The sequence below is a fragment of the Emys orbicularis genome, chromosome 19, assembly GCF_028017835.1.
Source record: "Emys orbicularis isolate rEmyOrb1 chromosome 19, rEmyOrb1.hap1, whole genome shotgun sequence".
Classification (NCBI taxonomy): domain Eukaryota; kingdom Metazoa; phylum Chordata; order Testudines; family Emydidae; genus Emys; species Emys orbicularis.
The window spans coordinates 22,511,690-22,538,607 of NC_088701.1; the positions used below are offsets into that span (position 1 = coordinate 22,511,690).

At 60.5% G+C, this 26,918-nt stretch overlaps 2 protein-coding genes across 2 annotated transcripts; one reads left to right on the forward strand and one right to left on the reverse strand.

Annotated features, from left to right (window-relative positions):
- Nucleotides 1-10,769: 10,769 nt before the first annotated feature.
- SPRYD4 (SPRY domain containing 4) lies at nucleotides 10,770-13,386 on the reverse strand. The gene is made up of 2 exons (XM_065419592.1): nucleotides 13,296-13,386; nucleotides 10,770-11,967 (listed from the first exon to the last, which is right to left on the reverse strand). The coding sequence occupies exons 1-2, from the start codon at nucleotides 13,384-13,386 to the stop codon at nucleotides 11,420-11,422; spliced, it is 639 nt and encodes a 212-aa protein (XP_065275664.1). The 3' UTR covers nucleotides 10,770-11,419.
- Nucleotides 13,387-19,846: 6,460 nt separating this feature from the next.
- On the forward strand, nucleotides 19,847-23,540 carry LOC135891637 (aquaporin-4-like). Its single transcript, XM_065419246.1, has 5 exons — nucleotides 19,847-19,861; nucleotides 20,979-21,338; nucleotides 22,077-22,241; nucleotides 22,397-22,477; nucleotides 23,325-23,540. The coding sequence occupies exons 1-5, from the start codon at nucleotides 19,847-19,849 to the stop codon at nucleotides 23,538-23,540; spliced, it is 837 nt and encodes a 278-aa protein (XP_065275318.1).
- The last annotated feature ends 3,378 nt before the right edge of the window (nucleotides 23,541-26,918 follow it).

Consider the following 26,918-nt stretch of genomic DNA (forward strand, 5'->3'; position numbering starts at 1 on the left):
ACGTGGGGGGGGGGACGCACACACCCAGCTCAGGATGGGGACAGACTTAACCCTTCCCGTGCTGTGCGGCACACGGGAAGCTGGAGTCCCAGCCACGCACCCGGCTGTTCCCAGTCCAGAGCTCCCATACACCCCTCCCTTCCTCCCTCCCCCCTCATCTGGAGCAGGGGTTCCCTGCATTGTGGGGTCTGGATCCCTGACTGGGGCTGCTGGGCATGGCCAGAACACGCACTTGTGGGGCCTGGCCTGGAAAATCTGGCCCTGGCATCTCTCTGCAGCTGTGACGTCAGGATGGCCCAAGCTGAGAGGACTGGCTGGAGCGGGGGGAGGGGGGGGCAGGGAGTGGGGCACGGGGCCTTTCCCCTCTAGGGTGGGCCGGCCCCAAGGCAGCTGGCCCAGGAGGTGCGGAATTGGGTGCCGATCACACTGAGATTCTGGGGGAACTGAGACAAATCAGCAGCCCCCTGCCCATCTTCACCCTGGAGCAAGCTGGTCCCCAGTCCACACCCATCTGTGCTCGCTGGGAGATCCTGGGCGGGGGAGGCAGGCTGGGAGAGCCCCGGTTGGGGGGTGCAGAACAGAACACAAAGGGCTCCCCCCCAGAACAGGGCACCCATCCCAGCTCCTTGCACCTGGAGGAGCTTTACGGGCTCGGGGTGAGGTTTCATGGGGCAGTTGATTCTAGGTATTTGGGGCTGGATGCCCCCCCCCCAGGGTCTCTCCTGCAGGTGGGGGGTCTCTGAGGTCACTGCAGGGTGGGCCAGCACCTGGAGGTGAGACAAGCACCACTCCAAGTGGAGGGGATGTGGAACCCAGCTCCAGGGCTGGAACAAACAAAGGGCCCAGCTGCGGATGCTGCTCTGGGGAGGGGAGGCAGGGAGCCCTGGGGAGGGAGCAGCCGGGTCCCAGGGGAGCTGAGCTGCAATGAAGAGAGGCTATTAGAGCCAGATGCCTGGCAGGGTGAGCTGGGAAGGAGAGAGAGAAAAGTATGTAGGGATGGGAATAGGGGTGTAGATGGAGGGATAGACAGATGGATTAGAGGGCTGATAGACAGATGGATTAGAGGGCTGGATGGAAAGCTTTTCCCCAAGGGCAGGGAATCAGCAACCCTTATCTGACAGATGAGGAAACTGAGGCATGGAGAGGACAGGGAGATTGGCTCCCCAAGCTCATCCAGTGAGTCAGTGACAGAAGGGTCATGATAATTAATAGAGATATCCTATCTCCTAGAACTGGAAGTGACCCTGAAAGGTCATCAAGTCCAGCCCCCTGCCTTCACTAGCAGGACCAAGTACTGATTTTGCCCCAGATCCCTAAAGTGGCCCCCTCAAGGATTGAGCTCACAACCCTGGGTTTAGCAGGCCAATGCTCAAACCACTGAGCTATCCCTCACCCCCCAGCTCCCTCTGCTCTAAGCACTAGGTCACAGGATAGAACAAGAAGCAATGGGTTTAAACTGCAGCAAGGGAGGTCTAGGTTGGACATTAGGAAAAAGTTCCTAACTGTCAGGGTGGTTAAACACTGGAATAAATTGCCTAGGGAGGTTGTGGAATCTCCATCTCTGGAGATATTTAAGAGTAGGTTAGATAAATGTCTATCAGGGATGGTCTAGACAGTATTTGGTCCTGCCATGCGGGCAGGGGACTGGGACTCGATGACCTCTCCAGGTCCCTTCCAGTCCTAGAATCTATGAATCTATGAATCTCCCCGCTATGGGGGTGACAGCCGCCGCCTCCTCTCGCTCTGGGGAGTTTGGGGGGCCCGGGCCTAGGACCAGCCCCAGTTAGTCACAGACGCCTCCTGCAGGGTAACCAGTCTCCAGCCCAGGCCACCAGGGACTAGAGCCCAGGCCGGGATTTCCCTGCAGCTGCGGCAGGTGAAAGGCCAGGGACCCACCCAGTCTGCAGCAGAGGCAGGTAGCGGCTCTGCCCCTCCCTCCCGAGGAGCAAGGAGGAAAACCTGGCCTGGAGTCGGCGGGTGGGCTCACGCCCCAGAGCGGAGCTGGGATGCCTTGGGCCTTGGAGGACAGACAGATCGGGTGGGGGAGACAGGAGAACGCCCGTGGGGCAGAACGGGCCAGAAGGTGGCGCTCCGAAATCGGGCCTTGGAAACAAAGCAACTCAGCAAAATGCATGCAAATGTATGCGCCTATTAGACCATGCCCCTCGCTGTGGCCCTCTCAGGCCCCCACCGTTGGAGCATCCCCCCACCACCAACCCAGGTGGGAGGGCAGGACTGTCTGCCCCTTCCCTGGCTAGGCCCCAGGAAGATGGCGCAAGGGGTGGGGGGCTGGCTGGGGTTAGCGGCGCATTCCTGGGTTCCCCACGCAGCTGGCCGGAGCTGGGAAACCGGATCTCCCCACACACACCAGGCCAGACCCTGAGCCAACGGCCGGATTGTTTGTGAATTCCTCGCATAGCTCCTGGGCGAGGGGGGCTGGGAAGAGGAAGGTGCTGACGTGGGATCCCGGGAGGCCCCCTAAGGGGAGGCGGGATAGGGAGCCCCCCCCCCAACACAGAATGCCGGGATGCTCAGTTCCCTGTCCCCAGTTGTCCCCCCCCAAATGAGGCCTGGCCTGCTTTCTGGGATGCAGGGGGGTGCATTAAACCCCATCAGGGCTGCATAGGGTCACACCCACCCCAGCCTTCGCTCAAGAGCCGATGGTGGGGGTGGCCACGTGGTCCCTGGGCTGCTCCAGTCCTCCAGCGAAGCCGGGGGGGGTTCCCCAAATGGCCTGACAAAGTGGGGGGGCACTGGATCTATTTGCAACAGGGGCCGCAAAGCTCAAACCCAATTGGTCCTCAAGCTGATGGCAGATTTGGGGGGGGGGAGTCAGGCGCTCCTCTCCAATCTGCAGAGGGGCGGGCGATGTAGCCGGGGCAGCAGCAGGTGCCTTGTTGTGGGGGGGCTCGGGCTCTGGGACCCAGCTGGGAGGTGGCCTCCCAGGGGGAGGAAACAGGCCGGAGTGGCCTCTGCTGTCATCGCGGCCTCCAGGTTTTGCAGCCGCTGGGCCGCGCTCCCTGCAGATGTGCTGGACGCCGGCCAGCCATTCGGCAGGGGCCTGGCCGGGCAGGGAACATGTGGCCAGAGCGCAGGCTGAGCTCCAGCAAGGCCAATCAGCTACAAACGGGGGGGGGGGACGTGCTCTGCAGTGTCCCCCTCTGGCCGAGGCGGGGAACTTCCCTGACGGGCACCCCTGGGCTTACCCATGTCTTGGGGGGGGGGTTACCGTGGGAATCTCCGGGCTATAGCAGGGTCAATCGAATCCCCCTCCACCCAGCCCCGAACTCCCCCTGCACGGCCTCCCCTGATGGGATGGGGGCCCATTGACACACGCCCTGCCAGGGGCCCAAAGCCGGGATTGCAGCCTGAGTCCATTCCAGATGGGTGCATTATGGGCAGGACTCCAGTCCAGGATTTCCCTGCCACCATTCCAGGCGGAGCCTAGAAGGCAAACTCCACCCCCCTCCTGAGCCCGTAAATTCTCTTAGAAACGGGAGAGGGGGGAAGACCCGAACTGGATCCCGGCACCCAGCTGGAATGGACTCTGCAGGCCCATGCCAAAGGAGCCTAGGACATCATCTCTGTTCTGTGGATGTGCTCACCCGGCATCAGGAGAGGCAGTGCGGGCCAGTGGGTAGGGCACTAGATTAGGCCTCAGGACTCCTGGGTTCTATTCCCAGCGCTACCACTAAGGGTGTCAGCCCTCCTGTGCCTGTTTCCCCCCTCTGTATCAAATTCTTGCCCCCCCATACCTTCCCTGTCATCACTCAATGCTGGACATGGTGACAGCAGGGTTAAAATGGCACCCTTCTGCTCCAGGAACCCAGGCCCCTGCACCTGAGCTAGCAGAGAATCTCCATTAGTTGATAGCAGTATAGGGCTTATGACACACACTTGCGCTGCTCTGATAATATCCAGCAGAGGGCAGTGACCCTCGATCGCTACAGTACATCCCCATCTCCCTGCGAGGCTGGGTTAGCTCATGTTAGGAAACAAGCTGTGCTGTACAAATGTTAACCAGCCCTGACCTCTGGGCATCCCCAACCCAGAACACCTGGGTCCCTAGGCCGGGCAGTGAAACCAGATAAAGCAGGTGAGTTCCTCCCTTCCCCTAAGGTGGCATAACCCAGCTGCTCTGCCCGGCTCTGTGGTGCCAGCCTGGTGGAGCAGAGCGCTGGGCGCGGGCAGGACGACGTCCCGTTCTCATACGGGCATTGTTCCCCCAGCCGGCAAGACGCACCATGGCTCAGAAACGACTTCCCGGGCCCGTGGGGCATCGTGATTCCTTTCCTGGCGGGTGGGGTGAGCGGCGCTACGTGTGCCCCGCCCCCACCCCAACCCAGGTGGAGAGAGGGGCAGCTCCACGGCCCCACGATCCCACCCCAAATCCTCCGCAGAACTGCCCCCTCCTGCCTGCAACCCAAGGGACACCAGCCTCTGGGCACTGAAATGAAGGAGGAATGCTGCCACCTAGTGGGGTGTCAAGGTATGCCCCACCTGGGCAGTAGGTGACATGAGAACGGCCAGAGTGGGTCAGACCAAAGGTCCATCTAGCCCAGTGTCCTGTCTGCCCGCTTTTTCCCCTAGCCAGGGGCCCCCGAGGGAATGAACAGAGCAGGGAATCATCACGTGATCCATCCCCTGTTGCCCATTCCCAGCTTCTGACAAACAGAGGCCAGGGACCCCATCCCTGCCCATCCTGGCTAATAGCCATTGATGGACCTATCCTCCATGAATGTAGGTAGTTCTTTTTTGAACCCTGTGATAGTCTTGGCCTTCACAACATCCTCTAGCAAGGAGTTCCACAGGTTGACTATGCATTGTGTGAAAAAATACTTCCTTTTCTTTGTTTTAAACCTGCTGCCTATTAATTTCATTTGGTGGCCCCTAGTTCTTGTGTTATGAGAAGGAGTAAATAACACTTCCTTATTTACTTTCTCCACACCAGTCATGATTTTATAACCCTCTATCAGATCCCCACGTAGTCATCTCCTTTCCAAGCTGAAAAGTCCCAGTCTCATTAATCTCTCCTCATACGGCAGCCGTTCCATACCCCTAGTCATTTCTGTTGCCCTTTTCTGAACCTTTCCCAATTCCATTAGATCTTTTTTGAGACGGGGCGACCACATCTGCAGGCCGTATTCACGATGTGGGCATCCCATGGATTTATAACAGCCAGCGCATGGGGCTGCGTCCCTGACCATTGTGGCTAATAGCCACTGGGGTGCCTCTCCTCCACGAACGGAGCTCATCTTTTTTGAACCCAGTTGTACTTTCGGCCTTCACAACATCCCCTGGCAAGGAGTTCCACAGGCTGACCGTGCGTGGGGTGAAGGAGCTTTAAACCTGCTGCCTCTGGTGCATGATGGGACCTACCTCCCATGATGCCAAAGGCTCTGTAAAAATCAACAGGGTTTTAGTTCCCCTAAGGAAACCCAAGAGTGGCAAATTAATCCGCAGACCCCTGACTATCGGGTGGGTGAGGGGATGTTAGGTCTCAGCAGCTAAACCAGAACCTGCCCCTCTGCAATGGGACTGCATGTCTGACGAGAACCAAAATCCCTAAGGGAAGGAAAGATGATCCTGTGGCAAAGGCACTGAACTAAGCACCAGAACTCCTGGGTTCTATTCCCAGTCTGTGCCTTTTCTTGGGTGGGGGTAATTCCTGACCTCCCTTAGCAGGGAGAGGACGGGGACCACGGCCATGCAGTGCCAAGCAAGCCTTCGCCTCTTCTCTTCCGCCTCCCCCTCGAAGCATCAAATTCACCCGCCAAACCGAGAGATCAAACAGGCTAGGAGGTCTGGGTCTGAAATGCAAAACAGCCGGCTGGCCACCTGGGCTGGTTTACTGGCTAGCTTGTATTGATGCAATCAATATTTACGTGCGCATGAACCAGGGGGCGTTTCAGAGCGGCCCGGAACTGTCAGCTGCTAAGGTTAGAAAACCAACGTCTGTTTCCCATTAAACACACCAGGCCCAAGCCAGACGGCCACACATTTTTTACCCATGTGTTGTTACTCTGTGTTGTGCCCGGGTCATGGCCAGGGGGGAGGGCGTCACTCCTCAGGTGATGACACACAACTAGAACGGAGGAGAAGCTTGGAAAAACTGCAGTGGTTTGTTATTGTAGGGTTGCAGGAACCGCTCCACTAGACCCAGAGTGTTTTCCCCCCTGGATTCCTTACCCCTGGTCCATCTGCACCAGTATCCTGCCTCAGACAGCGGCCAGAGGTGGATGTGGGATAATCAAGCCTCTGTGAAGGTCTCATTCTAACCTCTAGGAGATTGTTTTTAATTCCGGAGTGTGAGGTTTGATCTCCCTTCCAAAAATCTGTGTTAGCATCAGCTCTTCTAACACTGGCTATTCCTGTGCTCCGTAGAAACATCGCACCCCCCCTTTTAGTCTTGCTAAATTCTTGGCTCCATGGCATCATGTGGCAGAGAGTTCCACAGGCTAATTCCTGATTTGCCCAAAGGCAGGTCTCTCAAGCCCCCGTCCAGGGCTCTAGCCACTAGGCCATGCTGCCACCACAAACTAAAATGCCTTTAAGTCTGTCTCTCTATCCCTTATTCCCCATTTCGGATAACAGCGCATTGGGAAGCCGGTGGCCTGGGGTTTTTTCCTTTGCTTGGATCAGAGTTTTACAGGCACGAATTTCCAAACTGCCCCCCTCGAGAGAGGTCAGCGCCGCTCCTGAGATCCGATCCACTCTCCATGGACCCATTTGCAGAATCGGGGCTTCACCTGGGAACACTCCAGGCTGGAGGTGGGAGGGGGGTTACATGTTGGTGTCAAGGCTCAGATGTTGGCCGGGCAGCTGGGGGGCTCTGGCCACACCTTGGCATGCTGTCTCCTCCGCCCGGCTGCACCCACCCGCTGTCTCATCTTATGCCAGGCCCTCGAATATGCTGCTCAAACAGTTTCACTTTTGTTTCTACTGCCTGTCCCTCACATTTATCTCCAGACTTCTTCTCCTTGTCCAGATCTATTCCGCCCCCAACAATCTTCTAGTCATTGAACTTTTTGAAACTTTGCACTTTTAGAGAGAGGTAAGGGATTGACTCTGTGTACACACATTTGCAGAGGGACAATAAAGTTGAGGTCTGTTATTTCTCACCTCTATATATTATTTATTTATTTTAAAACATTTTTGCTGTTAACAAGAATGTTACCTCTGGAGAGACAAATCCACAGTTTGAGAACTGCAAAACTAAGCATCTCTGATGGTCTCTTCTAGACTGAGCACTGAGTCCCATTGGGTAGATCGAAAGATTAACCTAAATCTATACAGAAGCCCCTGGAACCCCGTAAGATTGGGTCCCTAATCCATGAACTACTGGAACTCATTTACAAAACTTTTCTTATTCATTACATGAATATATTGTCTCATACTATAGAATTTAGAATCCCTATTCCATGATGCGCTATCTTTGAACTAGAATGTATCTTGATTAAAACTATCTTTAGACAGGTTTTTTCCTCAAAAAGCATTTTATCAAAAAAATCCGATTTAAATAAAAAAAATCATTGATTTTTATCCACCCTGGTCTTCACTAAAGACATTAATGGTGACCAGATGCTCAACATGCTAAATAACCAGCCCAAACAGGGAAAGCCTAAGATACAGACTATTTAGCTACGTTAAATGTATTCAAGTCGGCAGGGCCTGATGAAATTCGTCCTGGGGTACTTAAGGAACTAGCTGAAGCAATTATCTTTGACAACTCCTGGAGGACAGGGGAGGTCCCAGAGGTCTGGAGACGGACAAACACAGAACCTACCTTTCAAAAGAGGGTCTGGGGAGTGACAGACCAGTCAGCCTGACTTCGATACGAGGAAAGACACTGGCACAAATGATTAACCAGTCCATTTATAAGCACGTAGAGGATAACAGGGTTATAAGGAGCCGCCAGCATGGATTTGTCAAGACCAACTCATGCCAAACCAACCTAATTTCCTTCAGCACGGCCCACATGACATTCTCATAAACAAACTAGGGAGATCCAGTCTAGGTTAAATTCCTCTAAGGTGGGTCCACGACTGGTTGAAAGACGGTATTCGGAGCAGTTATCAATGGCTTGCTATCAAACTGGGAGAACGTATCTCCTGGGGTCCCCCAGGGGTCAGTTCTGGGCCTGGTACTATTCAATATTTTCATTAATGACTTGGATAATAGAGTGGAGAGGATGCCTATAAAATTGGCGGATGCCACCGAGCTGGGAGGAGTTATAGGCTCTTTGGAGGACAGGATTAGAATTAAAAACAACCTTGACAAATGAGAGAATTGGTCTGAAATCAACAAGATGCAATTCAATAAAGACACGTGCAAAGTACTACATTTAGGAAGGAAAAATCAAATGCACAGCTCCAAACGGGGGAATAACTGGCCAGGCGGTCGTCCTGCTGAAAAGGATCTGGGGGTTCGAGTGGATCACAAGTTGAAGATGCAGCTGCAAGAGACTAATATCATTCTGAGCTGTATTAACAGGAGCGTCATACGTAAGACACAGGAAGTAACTGTCCTGCCCCAGCTGGAGAACTGTGTCCAGTTCTGGGTGCCGCACATTAAGAAAGACGTGGACAAATTGGAGAGAGTCCAGAGAAGAGCAACAAAAACGATCAAAGGTTGAAAAAAGCTGACCTGTGAGGAAAGGTTAAAACAACTGGGCAGGTTTAGTCTGGAGAAAAACCGACTGAGGGGGGACCCGAGAACAGTCCGCAAATACGCTGAGGGCTGTTCTAACGAGGACAGTGACAAATTGTTCTCCACATCCACAGAAGGGAGAACAAGAAGCAACGGGCTTCATCTGCAGCAAGGGCGGTTTAGGATATTAGGAAAAACTCTCCAGGTAGTTAAACTCCCACACGGGCTTCCAAGGGAGGTTGTGGAATCCCAGCATTGGAGGTTTTTAAGAGCAGGTGGGACAAACAGCTGTCAGGGCTGGGCTAGTGTTATCTGGCCCTAACCTCGCAGTCCCTTCCAGCCCAGCCTTTGTTTCTGGGGTGAGGGTGGGTCTCTGAGATCAGTGTGTGGATTTGTGTTCTCAGTGTTTGTTTTGTGGGTGCTGGTTATTTCTCCCCACAGTAGTCGGATCAGAGGGTCTGGCTGTCTCCCCAGAGCGCACCACGTACAGAGGAAGGGGGAAGTGCAGCTCCGGCAGAGAACAGCAGCTGGCGCAGTGGTTTAACGCACGTCTTGTTAGCCCCACGACTTCTGATTCTTGCAGTACTGAGGCTTCTGCACGGCCAGATCTCTGAGCAGGTCTGTCTGCGCACTTCGATTGTGAGCTCCTTAGGGGCCGGAGCGGCTTTTTGTTCTGTTCATGCAGCACCGCACACAACGGGCCCAGGACTGGAGCTCCTAGTGCAACCGTAACACACCTAATAAATCCGAACAGAGGAGGGGAGGATTGGGACATTATTTGAGAGCAAGATTCTGGCTTTTGGGAAGATGGACCCCTACAGAACAGGGGTCTGCGGGTCGCGAGTGAGGGGCACCGGCAGAGCTGGGGGTGGGAGCCCAGGGCTGGGCTAGCAGGGGCTGTGGGTCGCAAGTGAGGGGCACCGGCAGAGCTGGAGGTGGGGAGCCCAGGGCTGGGCTAGCAGGGGCTGCGGGTCGGGAGTGAGGGGGAGCCCAGGATTGGGCTAGCAGGGGCTGCGGGTCGGGAGTGAGGGGCACTGGCAGAGCTGGGGGAGGGGAGCCCAGGGCTGGGCTGGCAGGGGGATGTGGGTCGGGAGTAAGGGGCACTGGCAGAGTTGGGAGGAGCCCAGGCCTGGGCTAGCAGGGGGCTGCAGGTCGGGATTGAGGAGCATCAGCAAAGCTGCGGGTGGGGGGCCCAGACAGACCAACCCGGCTGCGTTTGGGCACTGTTTAGGGAGCGGCTGTTTTCGCTAGGAGTCCCCTCCCGGCACCGGCGCAGAGAGAGGGGACGCACGCCGCTGAGGATTCTCCGGTTTATTACAGGGGGGGGAGACCCGCCCGGCCGCCAATACACACAGTCAGGGCTGGGTTTGTGTGAACGCAGCTGGATGCACCGGGGCTGCTGAGGGATGGGATCTTCCCCTGAAGCAGGGGTGGCCAACCTGTGGCTCCGGAGCCACATGCGGCTCTTCAGAGGTTAATATGCGGCTCCTTGTATAGGCGCCGACTCCGGGGCTGGAGTTACAGGCGCCAACTTTCCAATGTGCCGGGGGGTGCTCACTGCTCCACCCCTGGCTCTGCCCCAGGCCCCAGCCCCACTCCTCCCCCTGAGCCTGCCGCGCCCTTGTTCACCCCCCCCCCGAGCCTCCTGTACCCCACACAACAGCTCGCAGGGATGGAGGGCTCGGTGCTGCTGGCAGGTGGGAGACACTGGGGGCAGAGGGGGGAGCTGACGGGGGGCTGCTGACATGTTACGGTGGCTCTTTGGCAATGCACATTGGTAAATTCTGGCTCCTTCTCAGCCTCAGGTTGGCCACCCCTGCCCTGGAGGATTGCGAAGGGGCAGAGGCAAATGGGGCGGGGGGTGGGGGTAGCAGCTCCCCCAGCTAAGCCAGACAAACCTTGGCTGAGAGGAAAGCTACAGACCGAAAGTCCCTGCCCAAACTAATGCTCCTTCCCGGGTTTTCCCCCTGCACCTAGGAACAGCCACGTGGCAACATCGGCACCAGGATCCGTTTGCCTGCCCATCCCTGGGGCCTGCTGATTGGTTCTAGACAGTGGGGGGAAGTGAGCACAGCTTTGGGGGGGATGCTGTGGTTCCCGTGCTGCGTATTAATAAAGCACTTGGGGAAACGGAAGCGTAACGGCCTCGTTTGCCGACATAGGAGGGGAACGGGATCTAGGTTTCCAGCTGGGTTTGGGTGCCGCCGCTGAGATGCAGGACCGGCCGGCTGAGAGCTGTTGCGCCCAACTGTCCTCCCCTCCCTGAGATAGAAGGGGACAACAGTGACGCTTCCCTCCCTCTAGCAAAGCCTCATGTCATTCAAATCCAAATCTGCCAAACGGGGCGCTAGGTGAGGACGGGCGCAGGGACCGGCAGGGCGCTTGGCCCAGGAGTGGCAGATGGCCACAAAGTTCCTAAGGACCAGCTGAGATGGAGAAGGGAAACAAGTTCAGGATTGCCGGATCCCCAGGGGCAGCAGGGGGATTCTCTGCTCCAGGGCTGAGCCACAGATGTAGCAGGCAGAATCTTGGCCTGAGGACCCTGCTTTAGCTGAGCAGAAGAGCGGGAGTTGGTTCCTAGCTGGGGCTGAGGGGGGACTGCTCCTTCCCAAGGGGAAAGCAAGCTAGAGCAGCCTGGAGAGCGCCCCCTCTGGACTAAGCGGGGTGAGGGGACTGACCAAATCCCTTTCTCTGCCTCACGCTGAAGCATCGTCGAAGGATCTCCCTACAGAAGGACACGTCCAGACATCCCAGGCCCTGGGGTTAACCGTTAACTGTCCCGGAGGTTCTTGGGCACATCCACCCCAGAATGAGTTAGCAGCTCCCCATCCCAGAGAGCAAACGCGGGCACCACGGGCCCCTGGAACTCCGTGGCCAGGGTATGGATTAACACCTGTTTGCCCACGTCCACCAGGCTGAGTTTCTTGCCCTCATAGTCCAGCAGCAGCCCCACGCGCTCGGGGTTGCCGACGTTGCGGATGGGGGTGGTTTCATTGGCCAGCATGACGTACCACCTGTGGTGGGAGTACGCAAACACCCAGGAGCGGTCGTCGTGCCCAATGCACCCTTCCCTGGAAATGTCCACATCAGCCACGCCGATACGGAACTGCTGCGAGCGCTTAACCGTCACTTCCCAGTAGTGCTGGCCGCTGGACACGGCAGCGTCCCCCAGCACCACCGCCCACTCCCGAAATCGCTCGGGGTTCTGGGGGACCTTGGTTGGGTCAATCCCCAGCATACGGTAAATGACGCTGGTGTCTTTTTTGGAGAGATCCAGGCTGCTGTGAGCCGTTCGCTCATCTAGCTTGAAACTGATGACTGCAGGAGACAGAAAAGACAAGAAGCTTTACTGAGGGCTCACAAAAAGAATCCACTAGGACAGCAAATTCTTCCACTCCAAGATGACTAGAACCAAGAAAGTTCACATTAGTGGGCTGGGGTGGGGAGCTAGATTGTTGGTTTAAAGGACACACAAAATAAAAATGATACTTCAGGGTCCTTTCCTGTTTTGCTAACACCTGACATTTTTAGGGTTACAGTCGCACCTGAGATTAGGGCCCCTTTGTGCTAGGCACCGCACAGACATAGTTAAGAGACAGACCCTGCTCTGTGTCTTACAGGCAGGTCGCTTTTGAAAATCTCTCTTCTGCCCCACCAGTAGAATGAAGTTAATAACAGTTCCCTCTCTCCCAAGGGTGTTGCAAGGATACAGGCATTAACGATCGCAGCATTGCCAACTCTTGCAATTTTACCGAGAGTCAAGAAACCCCCCAAATGTTGCAAAATGTCTCGGCGCCTGGAGAGCTTCCCAGCAAAAAACCGTAGGAGTAAGTTCGTAACCTTCATAGGATCAGGGAAAAACGTGAATCCTAACGCAGGAGACAGATCTAAAGAACCCAACGCCCATTTCTCTCGATTTGAAGCCAGTCTCTGGTGCGGGGACCCCTGCGAGCACCCAGACAGGATCCCTGCGCCCTGCAAATCACACTCACGGATGGTTCTTAAACAAAGCTTAACCGTGGGGCTGAGCTCCACGGCCCTTTAAAAGCAGCCGCCCCTGCAGCTGCGCTAATCTTTTCCATGGTGGGAGCCAAGTGTCAGGGAGGAGAGTGAGCTGGCCAGGAAACGGGTTGCGGAGAAATGGGAGAAAGGTCAGGCTGCGAGTCTCAGGGGCTGGGAGGGGCCGTGCATCAGGGACTGGGAAAGCACTTGACAAGGTCGCACCAACCTTTGCAAAGGCAGCCCAGCTTCGGGGGGGGGGGGGGGGGGGGGGCCCACACACTGCCCCAGCAGGGAGAATGGGAGTTAGGGTCCCAATCCCAGGACAGGGGGATGAAGAGTGCAGAGAGCAGGAACCGGGCCCAGGCCAGCTGGGGGGGGGGGGGGCAAGAACAGGGCAGGTCAGTGTTGAGGAAGTGATGTCATGCCAGCCGCAGACCCCCCCGAGACAACCCCGGGGGCGGTTCCCCCCCCCAGAGCCCGCCCAGCAACCCCCAGCCCGGTCAGGGGGCAGAGCCGGGCAGTACCAGCCCCCCACCCCCACGCCAGCTCGGGGGGGGCAGTACCACCCCCCCCGCGGGCCCTTCATGGGGGCGGTTCCCCCCCCCCCGGCGGCTGTTGGGGGCGGGGCTCCGGCCGGTGCCTACCCCTCCGGTGGGGGCCGCTCGCGCGAGCCCGCCCAACCCCACGCAGGCCCCAGCCCGGCCGCCTCAGAGCGCTCAGCATGGGCGCCGCCATCTTGGAGTTGCGTGGGACCAGTCCCCACCCTCCCCGGCCTTCCCGCCTCACGTGACCCGGGCGGAAGCGCCGCCATCTTGGATGGGCCTGGCTTCCGCTGGAGCCAGGGAGGCGGGGCCTATGTGTGACCTTTGACCCCCACCTGACAAAGGGGCGGGGCAAATCCCTGGTCCAGAGCCCAGCTTGGGGGACTGACTAGGGGGCTTTGCCCTGGGTCCCGGACGCCTGGGTTCTATCCCTGGCGAGGGCAGGGGAGTGGGGTCTAGTGCCTGGGAGCCAGGACTCCTGGGTTCTAGTCCCAGCTCTGGGAGGGGTGTGGGGTTGAGTGGTCGAGGGTACTGGGGGCCCGGACTCCTGGGTTCTTTCCCTAGCTCTGGAAGGGGTGTGGGGTTGAGTGGTCGGGGGTTCTGGGGGCCCGGACTCCTGGGTTCTTTCCCTAGCTCTGGGAGGGGTGTGGGGTTGAGTGGTCAGGGGGTACTGGGGGCCCGGACTCCTGGGTTCTTTCCCTAGCTCTGGGAGCGGTGTGGGGTTGAGTGGTCAGGGGGTGCTGGGAGCCCGGACGCCTGGGTTCCATCCCGGCTCGGAGAGCAGAGTGGGGTCTAGGGGTCAGAACAGGGGGTACTGGGGGCCTGGACTCCTGGGTTCTAGTCCCAGGGCTCCCCCTGTTCTGACTCTGTGCCCAGCTGCGGGCCAGGGCTGACCCCAGGGCAGGGCAGGGGGAGCAAGGCACAGATATTTGCCCAGATCCATGTGGTCTGAAGGCCCCAGAGAAGTGCAAAGTGTTATTACTATTCGGTGCCTGTTATAATCCATAGTAACGTCCCCATGGTCCTCGACAGCCACCTCAACTGACTGTGCCGCAAAGAACAACTTATTATTATGGGTCTGACAGCAGCACCCCCAGTGCGCCAGGCACTGCACAGACAGCAGGCGGGACGGTCCCTGCCCCAACAAGGATCTCACTAAGGTCACCTGGCCCCCCTCACCACAGGATCTGAGCCCCGCGTAGTCTTTAACATATGTATTCTCACAACGCCCCGGGAGGCGAGGCGGGGGTATTATCACCAGTGTACAGGTGGGGAAACCGAGGCACAGAAAGGCTGAATGACCTACCCAAGGTCACACAGAGGGAGTCTGTGGCAGAACCTGTGTTTCCCAAGTCCCAGGCTGGGTCCCTAACCATTGGCCCCTCCTTCCTCTCAGTCCAGAGACTATTCGGTCTAATCTAAGTGTATTCAGGAATTTATACAGCCCTCGTCACCATCCTATCTGAGGAGGGACAGCTAAGAACCTGAGTAGAACAGAATCCCATTGTGCTGGGCGGTGTACACACCTATGCTGAGAAACAGCCCTTCGCCCCTGGCCTTAAACTGTATGACAAAGGCTGGGAGGGGAAACTGAGGCATGGGTGGGGAATGACTTACGCACAGTCACACAGCAGGTCTGTGGCGACGTTGAAGCTGCGGACAGCAATTCCTTCTCGGCTCTGGATATCACCTCAACAGTTCAGTTATTAATGGAACCTGCCTGGGGGCGGCCTTAGCTGCACGCGCCACCGGTGGCTTCTTTTCACCCAGGGACCCAGCAAGAACGGGGCTGGGAGCCAGAGCCACTTACACTGTTCCCCACCACCCTGCTGTGGAACATTGGTACCGAGTAACGTTCCACCCACATCCCCTGTGACACGAGTGAAGCCGCTGGAGATTTTTGGAGCTCTGTATTTCGGGCCTGATTCTCCATCATCCCAGATCCTGTGCAGTCATTTAGACCAGTGCAAAGTGGGCATGAAATGTACAACACAGGCCAGACCTTTCACCTTGTTCCCCCTGCGTTCAGCCCAATAACCTGGGTTTGGCTAAAGCACCTTCCAGAAAGGCAGCCAGCCTTGATCTGAGGACCCTGGGTAATTTATTCCGATGCTTTATCACCCTCCTTGTTAAAAAAAAAATAAAAATGAGCCTGCTGCATTCTAATTTGCACTTGTCTGGTTTCAGCTACCAGCTGTGGGTTCTTGTTCTCCCTGTCTCCACTAGATGTCTGGCGTTATCTCCCCGCCAAGGTACTTATACACTGTAATTAGGGTGACCAGAGAGCAAGTGTGAAAAATCGGGACGGGGTGGGGGGTAATTGGCACCTATATAAGAAAAAGCCCCAAATATCAGGACTGTCCCTATAAAATCAGGACATCTGGTCACCCTAACTGTAATCAGCTCCCCCTCCAGCTTCTCTCTGACCAGCCAAACAGAGTTTGGTCCTTAAATCTCTCGCTGTTGTGTCAGGCATTGTTGTAGAGCCGTTCCTCTCCACGGACAAGCTCTGATTGGTTAGGGGCAGGGGAGCCCCTTAAATCATTTGGGTGGCTCTTTTCTGCACCCTCTCCAGTTTTTCACCACCTGTAACTTCCAGAAACACTAATGATGTTTTCCCACCAGCAGCTGGGAATCTCCAGCATACGTCTCCCAAATCAGAGCCCCCCAGAAGAACACCACCATTTGTTCCACAATGTGCCAGCTCTCCTGATTTTGTCATAAATCTCGTGATAATTATTGTTTTCCTTAAAGGCCCAGCTTCTGGAGTCGAGTGGATCTGGGATGATTTTAGCCTTCGTTCTTAAAGAACAAGTAAGTTTCTAGCCCTTGTGACTGTGGAGAAAGCTTCAAAATGGGAAGCCAGTGCACCCTGAAGGCTCAAAAAGCAGGAGGCGAATCAAAACAACACCAAATCTCTTATTTCTATGTAATCTCTTGATTTGAAAGAGTCATGAATCTCATGCTTTTTGGCGAGCCTGACGGGTGAGTTTTGAACCTTTGGGGTTGGCAGTTCTGCATTACAGAGACCGGTGCTAACGGAGGAACTCGCCCCCTGTTCTCTGTTTTGATGCGGTGGCCTGTTACGGACCCCCGCCAGCACCTCTGCCTGGGTGTCGTTCGTTAGCACATTGATCCACATGCATTCGGGAGCCTGTGCTTGAGTTACCAGTATCTCTAAAGCAGGGAAGGGTGTCTTTCACTAGAGCGCCTCTCCCCCCCAAAACCCACCTCTGTCCCCCTCTGTCCTTCCTACACAGGTTTTTGTGGATGGTGATTTTAATGGTCCAGTCGTGGGAATCATTCCACCAGGTTTCACGAATGCCATGTTTCTTTGCGTGAGTGAGAATCAGCGCGGGGACACATGACTGCAGAAGAAGGCGCAGGGCCACGGAGAATCGGGCCTGGAGCGCCAGGCTGCGGAATAATCGGGTTCAGTGTTTTCACAGGCCCCACGTATTTCAGTTACGAGAGGATGGAAATCCCACAAGGAGCCCGGATCTAGGTCGGCCAAGCTCTGTTCTGAGGGAGGTTTCTCCCTTGGCCCTTCCACACCTGGCCCCATTTATTCCCCTTCCTCTGCTCCTGGGGAGAGCGCTTCCCGTCCAGTCGCTGTCCCCCTGCGCTCTGCCTGGCTCAGGGCGGGAGGTGAGGGCTGGATGGGAGTTTCATGCCCCAAACAGAGCAAGCCCCTGGAACTGAGAGGGGCCCCCGACTGGCTGGGGGCGGGAGGGAGAGGAATGGTCTGGCTGGAACAGCACAAAGTTTATAAGGTGGGGTAGGGTGACCAGATGTCCCATTTTTATAGGGACAGTCCCGTTTTTTGGGACTTTTTCTTATATAGGCACCTGTTACCCCCCACTCCCTGTCCCGTTTTTCCACAATTGCTATCTGGTCACCCTGGGGTGGGGGGAATATGAGGCTGGTTTGTCCTGCCCCAGACCAGCAGGTCTCAGATCAGTCTCACCTCATCCCATGGCTCCCAGAGGGGGGAGGAGAGCCGGGGAGACAGGACAACGCAAACACCTTCCCCCCGGGCACAGCCCCAGGTGCTGCCGTGTGTGGGCAGCGGTGCCAGGGATTGGGGCTGAAAAGCGGGAGGGGGAGTTTGTCATCCCCAGTGGGTGCTGGATAAAGGCACGATGGGGCAGCAGCAACCGCTCCATGCAAAGGGGAGAGGGGGCTTCTCCCTGGTCCTCGCTGGGGGGTGTCTCCGTGGTTCCCTGTGGGGGAGAGGCTCTTTGAACATAGTGCCTAGCTCTGGGGGGGCACAAGAGGGGGTGTGTGCACAGGGACGGGTGGAGGGTGGAGATGCCAACGACAGGGGCACCCACGTGGTGGCTGGGGCGGGCAGGGAGCTGGCACGGCGAGAGTAACGTCGGTGCCCACCCATGGGCGGGCGCGGCGAGGGCTGCAGCAGCGGTGGGCAGAGCTGGGCTCTCGCTGGGCTGGCGTTTGATGCTGATGGGGCCTGACAGGGCCGCCCGCCCAGCGTGGGTATGTTGGGGGGGGGGGGAGGCTGGAGTCCCAGCTGGGTGGCAGCGGGGGGGGGGGGGGGAGGGGGATGAGGGGGGCTTTGTTTCAGCTATTGAGGCCTCTGATTGTTCTGGCTCTTTGCAGCAAGTCAGCACGCGCCGGGCAGAGAATGGCAGGATGAATAGGGCCAGCGCGGCACCGGCCGGGGTCAGCCCGGGGCCGCTGCGCCCTCAGCTTTTGCTGAGCCAGGTGCTTCAGCTCTAAAGCCCCGCTGACTCCAGCTGGAGCTCTTGGGAGGTGGAGGGGGGCAAGGCTGGGGGGGCGGCGCGGAGGGGAATTCTCCAGGGACGGCTCCAGTGGCTTTAGGGCCCTGGCCTCCGGTCGAAGGGGGTTTGAAGCCCAGGTGGCCCAGCGCTGTCCCCCTCCTGCACTGTGGCCGGACTCCTGGGTTCTTTCGCAGCTGCACCAATAGGAATTGCTTCCCCTGCGCCTCACTTTCCCTGTCTCTACAATGGGGCGATTGATACAGACACATGCTCATCTGCAGACCCATGCGCCCGGTGCCCCCGCAGACGCTCCCCCATGTGTCCCGGTGTCCGGCGGGGGCCTTTCCCCAGGCTCACCTGGGGCACTGGTGCTACTGGCGTCTCCAGAGGCCCCCGCTGGGATCGGTGCCCCCGTGCTGGGGCTGGGGAGTGGTCCATGGGTGTGACAGCAGCGTGAGAGCAGACTCGCACCCCCAATCACAGGGCACCCAGCCCCATAGCCCCGCCCCCGCTCCTTGCACCCACAACCTCCCCCTGCCTGCGCACACTCACTGACACAGACGTTCACACTCACCTGTGCACATGCTCCCAGGTCCTTTCATCTCCGGTAGGAGGGAGAATCCCAGCCCTGAACAATGGTCGTCGTGACAACCCCCTTCAGAAAGGCCTTTGGCTCCTGTTTGAGATTCAAAGGGGCAGGTTGCCATGGCACCCGCTGGTTTCCAGGTGCCTGAGTCACCAAACTCCCCCCACCACCACCCCGCTTTCAGGTTGGGAGTCGGACACCCCCCCACACAGGGGCCCTGCCCATCACAGACCCCAACCCCCCCCCCAGTCCTGCCCATCCCACACCCCAAACCTCCCCCCCCAGCCCATCCTACACCCCAAACCTCCCCCCCCGGCCCTGCCCATCACAGACCCCAACCTCCCCCCCACCAGCCCATCCCACACCCCAAACCTCCCCCCCCCGCCAGCCCTGCCCATCTCAAACCCCAACCCCCCCCCGGCCCTGCCCATTGCAGACCCCAATCCTCCCCCGCAAGCCCATCCCAGACCCCAAACCTCCCCCCCAGCCCTGCCCATCCCAGATCCCAAACCTCCCCCCCCCAGCCCTGTCCATCCCAGACCCCAAATCTCCCCCCCCCAGCCCTGCCCATCCCAGACCCCAACTGCCCCACCCTGTCTTGCCTATTCCAGACCCAAGGGGGCTGCTCCTTCTCAGGCCCCCCCCCCCACTGGTCCTGGTTCCGCTGCCCAAGGTCCCGCTGGCTCTGGCCAGCCTGGCCCAGCTGATCCCCAGGGCCCAGTGACGCTCCCAGGGCAGCCGGGGTTTTCCATGGGCAGCCTCCCTGTCTGGCCCCGGGCTCAGGAGCTGTTCACCCAGAGCACAGGCTGGTCCTGACAGCCCCCCCACCCAGGTCCCCAATAAAGAAACTGGCAGTTTCTGCTCAGGAGAAGCCGAGTTCTGGAATAGCAGGGGGGGTGGGGCTGCGGGTCGGGAGTGAGGAGCATCAGCAGAGCTGGAGGTGACGGGGGGCCCGGGGCGGGAGTTACAGGGAATGTGGGGTGTTGGCAGCGCTGGGGGGAGCGGAGGAGCCCAGGGCTGGGGCGGTAGGGGGCTGTGGGTCAGGAAAACGGCGTGTGGGTGGGGATTGGTTGCTGTAGGTTCAGTTGAGGAGACTGGGGGGTTCCCAGGAGCAGGAAACACGTTGCTGCCCCCTCTGCCCAGCGGGCACCCTCGGGCTCTGCCCCGATGCCCCTCCGGCCCCTTGCCCAGAGCCCACGGCTGCTGTACCTTTAAGAGGAGCCCGGCCCGGAGGGGAGGGAGGGGGGTCTGAGGATCCCTGGAGGGAGAGCAGCGCAGCACCCTGTGTCTCCCAGAGCAGAGCCCGCAGGAGCCAGCCGGGCAGCATGGCCATCAGCGAGGTAAGGGCTGCCCGCCTCGCCCGCACCCCAGCACCCAGCGGGCAGCTGAGCCCTGGCTATGGGGCACCTGGGATGTCTGGGAGAACTTCTCTGTACTCCCTGCCCATCCGTCCGTCCATGTCCACCAGCCTGTGTCCATCCGTCCGTCCATATCCACCCACCCGCCCGTCCGTCCATGTCCGTCCACCCGTCCGTCCATATCCACCCACCTGCCCGTGTCCGTCCATCATATCCACCCATCCGCCCGTCCATCCGTCCGTCCATGTCCACCCACCCGCCCGTCCATGTCCACCCACCCGCCCGTCCGTCCATCCGTCCATATCCACCCATCCACCCATCCGTCCATATCCACCCGCCCGTGTCCATCCGTCCATGTCCACCCACCTGCCCATGTCCGTCCGTCCGTCCATGTCCACCCGCCCGTGTCCATCCATCCATATCCACCCACCTGCCCGTGTCCGTCCATCCATATCCACCCGCCCGTGTCCGTCCATCCATATCCACCCACCCGCCCGTGTCCCTCTGTCCATCCGTCCATATCCACCCATCCACCTGTCCATCTGCCCGTCCGTCCATATCCACCCACCCGTGTCCATCCATCCGTCCATATCCACCCACCCGCCCGTGTCCATCCATCTGTCCATATCCATGCACCCGCCTGTGTCCATCCATCCATATGCACCCACCCGCCCGTGTCCATCCATCTGTCCATATCCATCCACCCGCCCGTGTCCATCCGTCCATATCCACCTACCCGCCCGTGTCCATCCATCTGTCCATATCCATCCACCCGCCTGTGTCCATCCGTCCATATCCACCCAACCGTCCGTGTCCCTCTGTCCGTCCGTCCATATCCACCCACCCACATCCGTCCATCTGTCCATATCCACCCATCCGTGTCTGTCAGTCCATCCATATGCACCCATCCGCCCTTGTCCCTCTGTCCGTCCATATACACCCACCTGCCCTGTGACCTCCCCTCCCCACAGTGTCCCCTCTGCAGCCGTGGTTCCAGACCCCCCCGCCCGTTGCTATGAGACCAGACACACCCAAATCTGTTGCCATGGTTCCCCCTCACCTGGTTGCTGACTGTCGCCCCCCCCCCCCCCCCCCGCAGGAGCTGCGGAGCCGGCGGTTCTGGCGCTCCCTGCTGGCGGAGGCGGCTGGCACCCTGATCTTCGTCTGGCTGGTGCTGGGGGCCTCGTGCCCCGGCGGGCCCGGGCGCGTCACAGCCCCACCCGCCCTGCAGCCGGCTCTGACAGCCGGGCTGGCGGCCGTGGGGCTGGCTCACTGCTTCGGCGAGGTCAGTGGGGCCCAGGCCAACCCGGCGCTCACCCTGGCCTTCCTCTGCACCCGCAAGCTGGACGCCCTGCGCGGAGCTGCCTACGTCCTGGCCCAGTGCCTGGGCGCCGTCCTGGCCTCGGCCGCCGTCTACCTGGCGCTGCCCGCGGCAGCCGCCAGCCACCTCGTCACCAGGGTGAGTGTCTGAGCCGGGTCGCTGGGGACCCCGCCCCAGCTGCCCCTTGGGCCCTGGGCTCCCCGGCGTCTGTCTGGGGCCCATGGGCGTTGGGGGGGCTGGGTAACCGGGCCCTGGGTTGGCCCGACAGACGCGTGTGCTCTGGCTACTGATACAGGTTGCACCTGCCTTCCGGGGGGACAGCAGTGCCGCTCCGGCCCCCCATTGGCAGTGCCACCCCGGTCCCCCATTGGCAGTGCCACCCTGAAACCCCCATTGGCAGTGCTGCCCTGACCCCCCTTCGCCCCATTGGCAGTGCCACCCTGAACCCCCAGTGCCCCATTGGCAGTGCCACCCCGACCCCCTTCACCCCATTGGCAGTGCCACCCTGAACCCCAGCGCCCCATTGGCAGTGCCACCCTGACCCCCCCAGCCCCACTGGCAGTGCCACCCCTCTCCCCAATGGAAGTGTTGCCCCCCGGCCCTGTGGGCAGGGCCACCCGTCAGACTCCCACCTTCCCATGCCCAAGGAGCAGGGATCCCGCCCTAACTGGGCCCCAGATTTGATCCCCCTTCACTGTCCCCCCAGCCCAGAGGGAACCCCCCCAGACCTCTCGCTGCTGGGTCACCAAGACACCAACACAGCCCCTGACGCCCCCCAGGGGTGAGCGCCCAAGAGCCCCTGGTTCTCCCTGCCGCCCACGTGGCCTGAGGGCCGGGCCGGGGCCAGGTGTGAGCTTGTCTTGTCCCCGGGCGCAGGTGAGCAGCGAGGGCAACGCTGGGCAGGCGCTCGCCATGGAGACCTTCTCCACCTTCCAGCTGGTCTTCACCATCTTCGCCGTGGAGGACCAGCGGCGCCGGGGGGCGGGCGAGCCGGGCGGCCTGGCCATCGGCTTCTCTGTGACGGCCGGAGCGCTGGCCGCGGTAAGAGACGCCCCCGCCCCGCCCCAAGGGAGGGCAAGGCCGGCCCCCCGGGATCCCGTTGGCGCAGCCTTGCCCTCCCTCTGTGGCCCCATGGGGCCGACTCCCCCCATGCCCGTGCAATGTCCGCTCACCCCCCTGCCCTCCCATCTCTGCAGGGGACGTTCTCCGGGGGCAGCATGAACCCAGCCAGATCGCTGGGCCCGGCCGTCCTGACGGGCATCTGGGACCACCACTGGGTGAGCCAGGCTGGGGCGCGCAGGGGGGGCACAGCGGGGCGGGGGGGCTGACCCAGCCAGCAAAGACCATGTTGGGTCCATGACCTGGAGCTGAGCATCCGGCAGTGGGAGTGTGGGGAGGGTGACCCCTGCCCCCCCCAGGTGTACGGGATCTCGCTGGGCCCTGTCTGACCCCTGTCCCCTCCCCCACAGGTGTACGGGATCTCGCTGGGCCCTGTCTGACCCCTGCCCCCCCCCCCCCCGGTGTACGGGATCTCGCTGGGCCCTGTCTGACCCCTGTCCCCTCCCCCCCAGGTGTACGGGATCTCGCTGGGCCCTGTCTGACCCCTGTCCCCCCCCCAGGTGTAAGGGATCTCGCTGGGCCCTGTCTGACCCCTGTCCCCTCCCCCCCAGGTGTACGGGATCTCGCTGGGCCCTGTCTGACCCCTGTCCCCCCCCCAGGTGTAAGGGATCTCGCTGGGCCCTGTCTGACCCCTGTCCCCTCCCCCCCAGGTGTACGGGATCTCGCTGGGCCCTGTCTGACCCCTGCCTCCCCCCCCCCCAGGTGTACGGGATCTCGTTGGGCCCTGTCTGACCCCTGTCCCCCCCGCAGGTGTACGGGATCTCGCTGGGCCCTGTCTGACCCCTGCCTCCCCCCCCCCCAGGTGTATGGGATCTCGCTGGGCCCTGTCTGACCCCTGTCCCCCCCGCAGGTGTACGGGATCTCGCTGGGCCCTGTCTGACCCCTGTCCCCCCCCCCCGCCACCAGGTGTACGGGATCTCGCTGGGCCCTGTCTGACCCCTGTCCCCCCCGCAGGTGTATGGGATCTCGCTGGGCCCTGTCTGACCCCTGCCCCCCCCCCCCCAGGTGTACTGGATCGGCCCCTCGCTGGGCGCGGTGCTGGCCGGCCTCTCCTACGAGTTCCTCTTCGCCTCCAGCGCCTCGCGGGAGAAGCTGGTTGCCTGCCTGACCTGCCGGGACATCGACATTGTGGAGACGGCCAGCGTGTCCCGCTCCTCCCTCTCCACCGCCCCCCAGGACGCCGCCCGGGCCAAGCCGGCCCCCAAGGGGGAGCAGCGCTGAGCCAGCGCGGCCTCCCCCGCCCCGTCCTGCCCCCCAAGGACCTGCCAGCCTCCATGAGCCACCCCCTAGTGTCGTGATCCAGCCCACCCTCACCCCCTTGCTAGCCCCACTGAGCGACCCCCACCCCCAGTGCTGCTCCAGATCCGGTGCCAGCTGCACCCAGCATCCACCGGTGGGGGCAGGGGACGGGCAAGACCAGGGCCACTTCGGATCAGAACCCGCCACAGCTCAGTCCTGGGGCTCAGGGAAACAGGGCCACCACTTTTGGACACACAGCGTAGCCTGTGCATAGAGCGGGGGGCTGGGAGCTAAGATTCCTGGGTTCTATCTCGGGTTTAGGGAGGGGAGTGGGGTCTAGTGGTTAGAGTAGGGTGGGGCTGGGAGCCAGGACTCCTGGGTTCTATCCGCAGCAATGCCACTCACTGAGTGCGTGACTGCCCGCTTTCTGTGCCTCAGTTTCCCCCTCTCAAAATGGCAGTGCCGCTCCCCTGACTCCTGGGGGGCGCGAGGCACACTCCGGCTGTGCTGGCACCGTGCCAGGGTTCGTTGTGGGTGAGGATAGCTCTGGCACGGTCCATGCCCACAGCCCTGGTGCTGGCTGGGAGCCCGCCGGCTCATGTGACTGTTGACTATTATTGGCAGGCTCCTGGTTTGCTCCCAGGCGGGCAGCAGCGGGTGGCGTCGCCCGGCCTGGTTCACTGCACCCTGCGGGCCCTCCACGTCCCTGCGCCATTGCTGTACCCACAGCCCCATGGGGCATTGGGGCACCCCAGACAGGGGGCCCCAAAGCAGCTGGGGCCAGGGCTGGGCGCTGTGCTTCTGCATCTGCAGCCTGCTCACTGGGCGCCACACGGACCCCCACGGCCACCGAGAACAAGGGCAAAACGGCCTCTGGCTTCGTGCCCCCCCCCCTTCGCAGGCTGGGTTTGCCCATAGGTCTGGACCCTCCCCTGCCCCACAGACACACGCCGCCCTGGCTACAGGTTCTCACGCACGGCCCCCCCCCCCCAGAACTGCTGATCGCCCCCAGAACAAGCCAGCGGCACCACTTGGGAGCGGGGCTCACCCCGCTCTAGCTGCAGCCGGCTGCTCGTTCTCAGCGTCCCCTGGGCCCGCCTGGAGCGATGTGATCCGTGGGGCAGAGGGCTCGGCAGGCTGGCAGGCCGGGTTAGTTTAACGGGGGGCTGGCAGGGAACACAAGCGGGCTCGAGATACCCCACGTCTCAGCAACCCCTGGGGCAGGAAGGGGGCCGGGAACACAGGAGGGCAGAGGGGCTGAGGCAGGGGCTGGAACGGGCACGTCGCTCGGGGGAATCCGGCTGGCACCTACTGAACGAGCGGCATGGCAGGGTCCGAGGGACGACAGCCGTGGGCGTGGCCTGTCGGTGGGTTTAACCCCCTTTCCCCCCACATGCTGCCCCGATTAAAGCCGGCGTTGGCTGAACAGCTGCCTGGTCTGTGCGTCAGGGCCCGGAGAGCCGCGGGGGCCGGGCCCAGCTGGAAGCAGGATGGATCCGCCTGGGGCCGTAGCCCCAGGGCCTGGTCTACGAGTGGGAGAACTGGGGGGGTTCTGCCAGGGGGGGCGGTAAAGGCCCGAGGGCAGACGCTGTGGGGGGGGAAGCAGAGGGGTAACTAGCCCTGCCACCATGACAACCATCGCTGGGGAATCTTGGACGCCAGCTGGCACCGGAGCAGGGGCCAAAGGGTTAGAGCAGGGGGCTGCTAGGAGCCAGGACTCCTGGGTTCTGTCCCTGGCTCTGGGAGGGGAGTGGGGCTAGTGGGTTAGGATGACCAGATGTCCTGATTTTATAGGGACAGTCCCGATATTTGGGGTTTTGTCTTATATCGGTGCCTATTACCCCCCACCCCTGTCCCAATTTTTCACACTTGCTGTCTAGTCACCCTACGGTGGGGCTGGGAGCCAGGACTCCTGGGTTCTGTCCCTGCCTCTGGGAGGGGAGTGGGGCTAGTGGTTAGAGCGGGGGGCTGGGAGCCAGGACTCCTGGGTTCTGGTCCTGGCTCTGCCACAGACTCGCTGTGTGTGACATTGGGCAAGTCACTTCGCTAGTCTGTGTGCCTCAGTTTCCCCACCTGTAAATCAGGGAGAACAGCTCCCGGGGGGGGGGGGTGTTGTGGGTGCATAAAGCTTTTGAGGGGTGTACAGCACCAGGCACAAATAGCCCCCCCAGGCTTCCCCCTCCTGAATTCGAAAGTCAGACCCCGAACTAGAGCAGAGTGGCTGCGAGTGAGGGCACGTTGGTTCCCATCCCCCCAGCCCGGGTCCGACAGCCGAGGCCCGGCCGGGCGCTCGGTGGGTGCTGAGCGAAGCAAACCCATTATCCTGGCCGCATGCAGGCCTGGCAGATTCTCGCCCGCCCGCCCAATGGCGCGGCCGCAGCTAATCCCCGGCGGCTTGGGGGAATTAGCTCCCGTTAAGCCAGCGCTGAGTAAACCTTCCTGGCAAACAACTGGGCCCATTGAATTGGCTGCAAAGTGCTGGAGAGACAAAATCCCCCCCAGAGAGGGGGAGGGGCACAGCACGGGCCTGATCCTGCAGCCCCCAGGGGACTGATCCGGGGGGTGCTTCAGATGGGAATGGGGTTTGACCTCCGCGCCTCCAGCTCGGAGTGGGGATCCGGGCAGTGGCGCGGGTTGGGCTCAGGTCTAACCCTGGCCCCTCCGCTCAGGATAACCCCAATCACCCGGGTCCTTGCCAGAACCCCACCCTGGCAGGACCGAGGGCGCTGGGCTCCGCAGGGGTGCGGAGAGCCCGCCCGGCTCACGCCAGCACAGGGGTCACCAGGCCAGGCCAGGGCAGGGGTGGCCCTGGGGGTTTTGTCGCCCAGGGCCGAGAGAAAAAAATCTTCCCAATTTGGTCCCTGCCAGATGCTGATGTGGTGCCCCTGGACTGGCACCGCTGGCAAGAGCCACCGAGACATGGCGCGGGGCCGCAGGGTGTAAGGAGGGCAGGACATGCGAGGGGCAGGCAGCACGGCATGGGGGGGGAGGAACGGGGGTGTAGATGGGAAGGACGGGAGTAGCAAAGGGGCTGCAGGTCGGGAGTGAGGGGCGTCAGCAGAGCTGGGGGGAGCCCGGCTGTGCCTGGGGACTGGGGGCACTGGCTGAACTGCATGGGGAAGCCTGACCCCACCCCCTGCCCCGTGCCACGGACCCGGCAGCTGCTCTCCTGTCCCCGCAGCGTTTCTCCCGGGCGGCCGCGAGGAGCCAGCGTGGCAGGAGACGGGGCCTGGCCCCAGGGCTGGGTCGTTCTGGTGTCCTGAGGGGCTCGGATGCCCCGGGATGGGGCCAGCAGCACACCCCCCCCCCACATGGTCTGGTGGTTCCCCAGAAATACCATGAGGGATCCATGCTGCCCCC